The sequence below is a fragment of the Drosophila erecta genome, unplaced genomic scaffold (assembly GCF_003286155.1).
Source record: "Drosophila erecta strain 14021-0224.00,06,07 unplaced genomic scaffold, DereRS2 tig00000000-arrow-pilon, whole genome shotgun sequence".
NCBI classification, from domain to species: Eukaryota; Metazoa; Arthropoda; class Insecta; order Diptera; family Drosophilidae; genus Drosophila; species Drosophila erecta.
In genome coordinates this window covers 28415752-28426653 of record NW_020825194.1, presented here as the reverse complement: position 1 = coordinate 28426653, position 10902 = coordinate 28415752, and the positions used below count along the sequence as shown (strand labels likewise).

The following is a 10902-nucleotide window of genomic DNA, read 5'->3' as shown; positions in this document are numbered from 1 at the left end:
TTGCGTTTCATACTAGACAACAAATGCATCTACATACGACCCATGTACATATTCGGAATTTAACCTGTCCCATAGCTTTTAAACGAAAATTAATTATGAAATGAATGCCTCGGATTTCTATGAATCATATTCATAATATCCCCCTTGCAAAATCATCACGTACTACTCGAAATCATCATTGAGCCGATAATAAGTTTGGCTAAGTTGAAGTCAACTACGTATGTACAGTGGCTCACAGCTTAATTCAACCAGCGTCTATCTGAAACTTCAACGGTCTGCAAAAGCTGAACTAAAAATTTTATCAACAAAAATTTTAACGCAAAATAGTTTTTGTATGTATCAAGATAATATTTACTAACTTATTTTATTTTTAATAATTTTGGTAGTATTTTTTTTGGAATTAATAATGAAAATGTACCTCTAAACAATGCAACAGATTATTTCAACCAGTTTGTAACATTAGTATATGTTATTATGCTTAAAACTATTAATTTTTTTTTTTTAATTATGTGTGACCTCCCTCGTTGTCAACAACCATTTTAATTTTTGGGTGAGTTCTGTGGTGATTTTAGCCCATTCCTCTACCAAAGCTAATTTTAGGTCAGATTTATTGGAAATTTGGCGTTTTGCGACGTTTGTGCCCACAAATTTTCTATAACGTTCATATCTGGCGACTGTGCTGGAGGTTGCATTACATGGGGACAATTCCACACTAGCCAGGTTTGCACAATGCTCGACTTATGTGTTGGGTCATAAATCTGTTGCAACTCTAACGCCCACAACCCGCCCAAAACTTCCACGCCCACACATTTAAAAAAATGGATATATTTTCTTTTTTTTTATATATCTTGTAAATTTTTATGAATTTCCCAAAAAAAACTTTTTGTCACGCCCACAGACCGCCCAAAACTGTGACGCCCACACTTTTGAAAAATTTGATATTTTAGGTTAGGTTTGTTATTTGAATTTAATGTTATTATTTTGTTCACTTACTAGGAGTTATAAGCAGTGATGAATGAAACACCATATTTTAGGGCCTTACGGAATAGTATTTTTATGGGGTGATACGGTTTCAAGTTCTTTCCGATATATTTCGGTTTTGACTTTTACTTTGGACAGACTGACCTGGAGTTTAACATTTTAACTGAACGTGAAAGCCTTAATTTAGTTAATATAATTTTGGTCAATATTCCAGGATGAATTACTGCGTGGATACCTATTTTATCAAAAACTTTTGTGATATTAAGCGAAATTATTATGATTGTTTTATCTTTGTTCTTTAATCCGATCTGTTGTAAATAATAACGATGCTAAAGAACGATCCTAAAGAAGTTTCAGCAGGAACACTACCCAGTAGATATGGATATGGGGAACTGAGACATACAAGATGTTTACAAAGCACTCAGATTTTAAAACTTTCACGCCACCTCTGTACAAGAGAGAAAAATGTAGTCGAATTCCCCGACTATCAAAAACCCGTTATTCAGCTAATGGGTGGGAAATTTTGAAATGTATTTTAATTATCATTAGAAATTGGCAAAAAATTATAAAATAAATACAAAAATTAAACATTTAAGAAAATTGTGGCATTTAAAACATTTAAAAAAACATTTTTCATAACTCTTGGATTCCATTCTAAAGCGAACAAACACTGAAAATTGTGGGCGGGAACAACAAGACTGTTGCAGTTTGTTGGCGTTAGAGTAGGCGTGACCAAAACTGTTGGCAATAATAAAAATAATATGAACCAAAAACCAACTATTTTTTAAAGGTGTGGGAGTGGACACGCTCATACTAAATATTTTAAGTCGTTATCAGATTAAAAATAATAATTTTAAAGCTTGATGCAGCTTACTCTTTCTAATGGCATTTGTGTAGATTGTTAATTGCAAATATTTTCTTTTAAATGTATATTTTAAGGTAGTAATGAGACGTTCTCCGTACTGAAAATGGAAAATAACTTTTCGAGTGATGAATATACAAAAGTGCAGCGAAGCTATGCGGAATTAGAACGCAAGAACAACGAAAATATTGCTACCTCTGGAAACGAAGAACGTGAACTAACAAGTTTTTTATCACGACTGTCGTTGACTGTTGCTTCATTATTCGGTAAAAATACTTATGCTGATATATACATCCGATCGCAAACGAGAGTATTTTCTGCACATAAGATCGTACTTCACGCTCGCTCTGAAAAATGGGGAAATGATTTATTAAGCAACATACAAGAGCTGGACTGGAGCGATTTAAATGAGGAGGTGGTGTCGTCACTTTTGCGTTGGATTTACACTGATCAGATAGATTTGAACCATGACGGGCTAGCATTGGATCTTCTACGAGCCGCACATCGATTTGGTTTACCAACGCTTTTAAGATTATGTGAGCGGGCACTAGTGGCTTCAGTAGGTGTAAGATCTTGTATAAGATTTTATTGCGTAGCTGAAGAAGTTGGTGCATCAACACTGTTAGAACATTGCTCCAGTATAATATCAATGCACTGGAATGAGCTTACAACTGAAGATTTTCAACATATGTCCGGACCCTTATTGTTTGAAATGCTTAAATCCAAAACAAAACATCCTCTCCATGCTGCTGTAAGACTCTTAAGGAATGACGTTGTGTCTCTTTGCATTCAAAAATATGGAGACTCCGTAAGTACGATGTTAAGGTTTTCAGAATTTTTCAACAGTACCATAAAATGGAATCGAATTCTTATATTCAAAAAACGGCCACACAAATACAATGACCACTAAGATTTCCATTTGTGTGCGTAAGTAATATAATTTCATGCCGAAGCCACACAATCGTTTACAGTGTCTTTTTTGAAGCAGGTGGTCTTCCTGGCACTTTAATGTTTGGATAACAGTGAACCACAAGAACGAGCACATTTATAGGCGTTGTAAAATTGTGAAAACTGCAGAGTTCTTAGTGTAGCTCTCACTGTGGTCTTCATCCACAGTACCTATCTCCTCCATGTCTCCGCGGAAGTCGTGGTTTGGAATGTTGTACATGGCGGCCATGTGAAGTGTACGAGGTTGCCTGCCACATCCTCACTAGAAAACACGTTTAGTTTTCTTTCAAGCGTGTTCGCAAGCAATAAAACGTCAGTATATGTCCCATTTTTCATTCTGGTTGCTCTCGTGTCTGCCTTGCAGTGCCTTAGAGCCGGTGTCCACCCACATTGACATTGTATCTTGGCGGTCTTCTGATATTGCAAGGTATAGGTAAATCCGTCTGAAGGGATCGGTTGATGAAGCTTAGCGATTCCTTTATCGTGACAGCGTTCGGATTCTTCAGAGGAAGGAAAATTACGGGTTGTTGGATTGTTACTCCCGTTTGCCACGACAAAATTTGTGCCGAGAATTGTGGAAAAAGTGATATTTTTATATTCTATATTGGTGAAGGAGATAACAATAACTTCCGTTCTCTTCGAAATTCGGACCACCTGTACCGAATCATTGTTAGTGATTAAAATTCGCTGGCGCCACCGATATCTTTCTTAGGGAAACAAAGTGTTTCTTCTTTGCATGCTGCGTGAATAAAATTATCTATGGAGATCTTAAAATTTTGCTTTTTGTTTGCTTAGGTTCATAATAGACACCTTAAGGTTCTTTTGTGGACTAAAATGTTCTTGAATGTTCTGAGCTTGCTCTTTTAGTTCGTAGGCGACCTTGCTGAGAGGCTTTGCGCAAAGCAAAGAATATTTATCCTACCTGTAACTGCTGTTCTTAGCATGCTATTAGCCGTCTTACCTCTTCATTGACCTCCATTATGATGTTTTGCCTCAGGGATCCATGGCTTCATTGTGTTATATCCTTGCCTTCTGACTTCACAGTGAGCTGTTACGGCAACGCTGTGCAAGTTTCAGAACGTTCCACTCTAACGAAAAAAGCCCGTAACTGTCAAGCCCACACTTTTGAAAAATATTTTTAATTGTTATCATTTTTTTAATTAGTCTGGTAATTTTCTATCGATTTGCCAAAAAGTTTTTACCAAGCCTACTTTAAAGCGCACAGGCCTCCGAAAACTGCCATGACCACACTTGTGTTAGTTTTAATATTTTCTTATCAATTTCTATCGGTATACTAAAACATTATGACCACCCCCACCCCCATTTAACGCCCACAAACCCCCAAAAACTGTCACGCCCACAATTTAAAATATTTTTTTAATGATTTTTTTTTTCAATATTGATATGCCAAAAATTTGGGAACTTTCACATCCGCATTCTATTCAAAACTAGCTGACCCGACGAATTTTGTGCCGACTCCGCCTTTGAAGTGATCATATATTTTATTGCACTAAAATTAACAGACATGTACAGATCTATTAATTAAATAATTTATTAATTATTAATTATTATTAATTTATTAATTTTATTATTTAATAAAATAATTTTATTAAATAATGATTGATTACGGAATTACGGAATTTTCTCCTTGAATTTTTGAGTTAGTTTTTCTTGTTATTTATTGTGTACTAACACAACTTTTTTTATTATTATGTGATAATTATAAATTTGTTTGTTTTGAAAACAGTGAAATGGTAATTCATTTCATATATCTTAAACAAAGAAATGAGGTTTTCAAGAAAAGAAAAACAACTGCCAGAAACTGCAACGCTAAAACTATTGAAAATTTTATAAACTTAATTATGGTTTGCCATTTTCTTGTATGTCAAAACATTTACATTGAGACCAAGAAAATTACACACGAAATTCTTCAATCAACTTCTTGCGTTGGAGTAAAAAAATACCGGAAGATAACGATCATTCTAGATGCTTCTAGATGCAAATTAATAATTTGTTTTATTCGGAGATGCAGACTGCCTAAGCGAAAGCTTGGCTTTAAAATATAAACCTATAAGCTTACAAAGTAGTTTAGCTGTGAAAGCTTTAGCGAGAGAAAAGAGATACTCGAAGAGCGCTGTAGGTACAGTGGTACACCTAGGCGCACATGACCATGCGCTGGCGATCTGTTGTGAACATACTCCCCCCGTTGAAAAGGGTACCAACTATATCGGAATCGATGGGCAGAAAGACGGCTCTCTTGATAAGACTGTAGGTATGTATGACTACGTATGTATACATATCTGGGTCACCCGCTTGCCATCTGCTGATGAAACCTTCGCGAAGATGAGTAATGTCAGGGTCAGGAAATTTTTTGTAGCTGAAACCCTTGAGGAAATGCGCTGGCGTTAGCACCTCAAGACTTTCAGCATTTTCTGAAATTGGACAGAGTGGACGGGAGTTAAGGATGACAGAAATCTCAAACGCAAAATTTAACGGACTTAACAGCAGCCTCGCTTAAACCACCGAAGTGCAGGGCATGCGGAAGCTATCGATGCCCTGTGCGGCAAGCTCGCGCATTTCACCAAATGGTCCACGGACTGCCTCCAAAGCTGATGAATCTGCTGCGATGAAAGAATCCGTCGTGAGATCCTGGACAACTTCCAATTGAGGTGCCTTCATGGAAAAGCGAACAAAGACGGCGATGCAGCACTTATGGGGTGCCTTGTTTCTGTTCTCTGCCTTATGATAGAATGGTCCAAAATAGTTCACTCCTGTAGTATGAAATGCTGGATTAGGCTGCACTCGATTTGCTGACAGGCTTCGCATTACGTGCTCCCAAGTCACATTCGTAAAATACAAATGCAAATATGCTTTGCAATTTATCGAAAGAGTTGAGGAATTTGATGTTCGATGAATTGTCAATACAAACAGTTCCAATAAGAGCCCCAGAACGGCGCTCTGGCAAATCCTTTACTGCATCTAACAGGGACGGCCAATTGACAAGCTTTGCGAAAGGAATGAAGGCGCTTTAGTTCAAAGAAAATGCTCCAGCCATTGATCCTGATTAAGAATATATATACTTTATATGGTCGGAAACGTTTCCTTCTGCCTGTTACATACTTTTAACCCTTTTTTTATACCCCTTTTTTCTACGAGTAACGGGTATAATAATAAAACAATTCAGCAACCGCCTTGTTTAACTCCCCTTTGGCATGAGAGTATTCTTAATTTGTAAAAATTGGGTTAGGTTCTAAAAACTAAAATTTCTCCCAAAATCGTAAAAAGTAAAAACTATAGTCGTGTTCCCCGACTATCAGATACCCGTTACTCAGCTGGAAGTGCGAACGAGAAATTTTTTAATTTTCTTGAAATAAAATAGAAATTACGTAAAAAAAAATAAAATTATGAAAATTTAAAATTTTTTCAAAAGTATGGGCGTGACAGTTTTTGGCGGTTTGTGGGCGTTATAGTGGGCATGGCAGAACGATTATGTGGCAAATCGATAGAAATTTACAAGACTAATAAAAAAGTACAAAAATATCAAAACATTTTTCAAAAGTTTGCGCAAGGTAGTTTTAGTCGGTTTGTGGGCGTTAAAGTGGGCGTACCAAAAATTTGTTGGCAAATTGATAGAAAATTACAATACTAATAAAAAAAATGAAAAAAATCAAAACATTTTTTAAGTGTGGGCGTGACAGTTTTTTTGCGGTTTGTGGGCGTTAGAGTGGGTGTGGCAACATTTGAAAACAAACTTGCGCTGCGGCTATGTTTCTGGGAGCGGCAAGCTCAATATTCTAGCTTTTGTAGTTCCTGAGATCGAAGCGTTAATACGGGCAGACGAACATCTCCAGTTCGACTCGGCTATTGATCCTGATCAAGAATATATATACTTTATATGATCGGAAACGATTCCTTCTGCATGTTGCATACATTTAAATGAATCTGGTATACTCGTTTTTGCTCTACGAGCAACGGGTATATACATACATTTGCATCATTTAATTTATTTAATTATTTTTTTTTAAATAATACGTTGTATTTTTCTTGTTAATTTTTTTAGCTGGTAAATACATTTTCTGAAAATGGTCTATTGCCTCTTCAAATGGCCTTGTCTTCCAAAAATACCCAAATTGCGAGGACTCTAGTAGAAAACGGAATGGCTAACATAAATGCTGTTAATATAGAGGTATGAATAAATAAATAGGTTTAATTTTCTAATTTTTTTTATAACAGGGATGTACGCTCCTGAAATCTGCTTTAAAAAATGGTGATGCTTTTTCTGCTAACTTTCTGTTGGACCAAAACTGTCTTCTAGACCTTCCATCAAAGTAAAAAAAATATAAAATATAGTTAATAAAATAAACAAATAATATTTTTTTTTAGACAGCCTTCAGATACTGCATTACACATCATTTGTAATTATAGTCCTGACAATATCTCAGAAATAATGGAAGTTGTGAACAAGATTTTGCAAAGAAATTTAAACGTAAACATAAAAAACATAAAAGGAGAAACTCCTTTGCATATAGCGATTGCTAGGCGAAATTTAGAGATGGTGAAGCTTTTACTTAAAGTGCCAAATATTGATATAAACTTGCGAACCTTTGACGAAAAGTGTGCTTTGGAACTAAGTTTATCAATGGGAGACAACGAATTCTTGATAGCTTCAATACTTCTTAGGATGGGAGCACAGACAAATCCTACAAAGTCAAAAACCGGAGATAGCCTACTACAAGTGCTTGCGTTGGATGGACACCGTGCAGAAAAATCAGCAATTTTCCTGGCTGATTTTGCCGATTTGGACCATTTTAATTTACGTGGGTTAACAGCATTACACATCGCAGCTTTGAACAACATGCCAAGCCTAGTAAAAAAGTTGATTGTTAATGGTGCTTCCGCCAATTTAAAACACGTTGATTGCGGTTTAAAATCAGCATTGCACATTGCAGTGGAATCTAATGCCATTGATGCCTTAGAAGCTTTTGTTGAGTTAAGAAACAAAAATATTGATTTTAACTGCCAAGATATTAATGGTGACACTCCCCTGAGCCTATGCTTAGCCCTTAAGAGAACTAATCTAGTGCCTATTCTTATCCGAGGTGGCTCAGATGTTAACGGAAAGAATAAAGACAACTTGTCACATTTACATCAATCAATTAGGAATGAAGATAGTAATACATCATTATTTTTACTGGAGCAGGGTGCAGACCTCACCGCTTTAACAGGTACATTTGTGTAACAACATAAAATTACATTTACTGGGCCAAAAAAGTCAGCTTGGTTTTAATGCACAAATTCGAAATATGTTTTCGGTCATTTTCAAACGCCGATAACAGGCAAGCAGATTCTGGTGCAGTATATTTTACAAAATTGTAGTCGTGTGTAGTTTTTTGGTTTCTATATATATATATTTATTAGTTTAGATTGTTCTTCACGAGTGGAGTAATTTGGCCATGTCGTCTGTCTACCTCTAACGTCTCAAAGCGCCAAAAACTGTCACGCATACATTACAAAAAAAATGTTAACTTAACTGTTATTCCTTCAAATTTTTATAATTATGCCTACAATGTGTTAAAATTTCTCTCTCGTACTCGCATAACCCGAGTAACAGGTCAACGAATTCGACTTGTTTTTACTTAAAGTTAATACGAACTCGAAAAATTATAGAAGTCAATCGGACTTTTTAGGCCCATGAACCTAATTTACTGAAGTTGTTAATTTGTAACTCGGTGTAAATAAAAATTTTAATAGATAATCTGGATTCTGCATTGGATTTATCTATTGAGCATGATCTTCCTAAAGTTGTTGATGAGCTCTGCAGAAGAGGAATGGCCCTAAGTATTAATAAAAATGGAGTATCACCATTGTGGTCTGCTTTGGAAAAAGGATACGAAGACGTAGCACAAATACTTGTGCGACACGGTATTGACACAGATTGTTGGGACAAGGGACCTGAAGGCTGTCAGCAAACTCTTTTACATCGCGCGATTGATGAAAACAAAGAGTCAGTAGCTATATTTCTAATTCAAAGCCAATGCGACTTAGACTCTGCACGTCAGCCAGGCCCCAACGGAGAGGGTGAAGATGAGGCACACGATAAGTCATCTCCGCTGCATTTATGTTGTCATTGGGGCTTAACTAAAGTTCTTCAGACGTTAATTGATCATGGTGCTAATGTTAACGTAGTTGATGCTGAATGCAAATCCCCACTTCATGTAGCTATTGAAAACCAACATGATGAGATAATATCCATACTTCTTTGTCATCCTGAGATAGACCTAAAGCTTCGTGATAAGTCTGGAAACACACCGTTTGCAACTGCATTGGACATCCGTAATCACAACGCTGCTCAACGTATTTTGAATCGATTTCCAACAGCAGCAGAGCAAATGGACCTACGTGGTCGAAACTTTTTGCATTTAGCTATTTTGAAAGATGATTTAGAAAGTGTTTTGTTTTTATTAGCTATTCAAGTAGATGTAAATTCTCGGGTACATGACGTCAATCAATCGACGCCATTACACCTAGCAGCTGCATCACAAAACGAAATGATTACCAGAAATCTGATTCTTGCTGGCGCACGTATGAATGAAAGGGATGCTGTTCAAAAATTGCCTCTGCATGTCGCTATAGAACGCGGTAATCTTCCCGCCGTCTCTGCGTTAATTCAAAACAATGCTGACTATGACGCAACAGATGCTGACGGTAATAATGCATTGCACATTGCTGTGCGATGCGCCCAGTTCTTCATCGTGCGGGAACTTTTAACCGAATCGAGAGTGAATGCAGAAGCTACTAATTTAAAGGGAAGAAATCCCATGCATGAATTGTGCCGGGTCGTGGAAGATAATACAGCCGGACTTATTTGTGAATTATTTCTTGAGTGCATGCCGAAGTATCCAATTAACATTCCTGATATGGACGGTAATACACCGTTGTTGCTTTCATTTATGAGAGGCCAAGCACCACTTTGTAAAATTCTTGTAAAGGCAGGGGCATGCCTTGGTACTGAAAATAAAGATGGAATTAATATTTTTAACTTCAAGCTGGCCACGGATCAATTACTTCACAAATTATTAGACCAGTTGCCACAGGAATCACCGTGGTCAGAGTGCGACTACTGCCAGCAGTGTACAAATAGATTTACAATTACTATGAGAAAACATCATTGGTAAGAACGTTTTTTTTTTTGACAAAAGTAAAATAATATTTCATTAATATTATAAATTTGTATTTTTTATATTTTAGCCGGCATTGTGGACGGGTTTTATGCTCTAAATGTTCCAGTAACGATGTGCCCATTTTGAAATTCGGTATCAACAAACCAGTTAGAGTATGCACCGTTTGTTTTAATGTACTACAAGGTGGAAATGGATTATTTTCATAGATTATTTCTCTATTGCAACAAGTAATTTTAAATGTTGTATGTTGTAATTTTAAATGAAATAAAATTGTTAGTCTGTCATTAGCATATATGTATATTAACATATAACATATTAGCATATAACATAACATTAAATAACATATTACCTCACGAAACATGCTAAGCTCTTTGTACAAATTTATTCCTTTATAGGATAGGACATATGGGCCTTCTTTGTATATTCGCTTCAAACAAATTTTTTTTAAAATAAAAGATTCGGATATTCTCGATGGGCACGTCCACTACTTTCCGTCTGCCTGCCCGTATGAACGTTGATGTTTTGGAAATTATAAAAGTTGAGATTAAGCCTAAAGTATCTAGTAACGCAAGCCAAGGCAAGATTGCGTCGCCCACTCTAAAAAATGTTTTTTTATATTTAAGAACGGGGAACAGTTTTTATTTCTATCGATAACATTTTGACAAATATACTTTGATATTATTCGCCAATTTGATAGCTAAAACACCCTGTGGTCTTAAAGTTCAGATGTTTATGGTGGCCAATACGCAAGATCAATGTTTAGCTCTCAAGACAACTATTTCGCCAAATTACACAATAATTGTAGACTTATAGTTTTTCGTTTATTTTTAAAGATTCGAGATCAAATTTTAATAACAAATTGTTTTTGAACAAAAAATAAGTCTGAAATTTTTCAATATTATTTATGATTTTTAATTTTTTGCTCAAAAA

At 35.9% G+C, this 10902-nt stretch overlaps 1 protein-coding gene and 1 long non-coding RNA gene across 8 annotated transcripts; both read left to right on the top strand.

Annotated features, from left to right (window-relative positions):
- Positions 1 to 32: 32 nt before the first annotated feature.
- On the top strand, positions 33 to 10214 carry LOC6553930 (rabankyrin-5). 7 transcript variants are annotated; one of them, XM_026978646.1, is made up of 7 exons: positions 33 to 332; positions 1921 to 2651; positions 6852 to 6977; positions 7025 to 7119; positions 7175 to 8016; positions 8543 to 9962; positions 10040 to 10214. In XM_026978646.1, exons 1-7 carry the CDS (start codon positions 221 to 223, stop codon positions 10176 to 10178), a joined length of 3465 nt encoding a protein of 1154 aa, XP_026834447.1. In that variant the 5' UTR covers positions 33 to 220; the 3' UTR covers positions 10179 to 10214. The 7 variants fall into 7 exon arrangements, with proteins under 7 accessions (XP_026834447.1, XP_026834455.1, XP_026834458.1 ...); XM_026978654.1 differs by having other exon boundaries at positions 315 to 332; positions 1925 to 2651; XM_026978657.1 differs by lacking the exon at positions 33 to 332 and adding an exon at positions 530 to 550 and having other exon boundaries at positions 1925 to 2651.
- LOC113564072 lies at positions 2661 to 3119 on the top strand. Its single transcript, XR_003407766.1, has 2 exons — positions 2661 to 2770; positions 2832 to 3119. It is a non-coding gene; the product is annotated as an uncharacterized LOC113564072 (long non-coding RNA).
- Positions 10215 to 10902: the final 688 nt, after the last annotated feature.

What these genes read in the sequence shown, in the direction of transcription:
- LOC6553930 (XM_026978646.1), top strand. Translation starts at nt 221, where the DNA reads ATGTACAGTGGCTCACAGCTTAATTCAACCAGCGTCTATCTGAAACTT. An exon ending in CTTCTAGACCTTCCATCAAA is followed by an intron (nt 7,120 to 7,174) that starts GTAAAAAAAATA and finishes ATTTTTTTTTAG; the next exon opens with ACAGCCTTCAGATACTGCAT. An exon ending in ACTATGAGAAAACATCATTG is followed by an intron (nt 9,963 to 10,039) that starts GTAAGAACGTTT and finishes TTTATATTTTAG; the next exon opens with CCGGCATTGTGGACGGGTTT.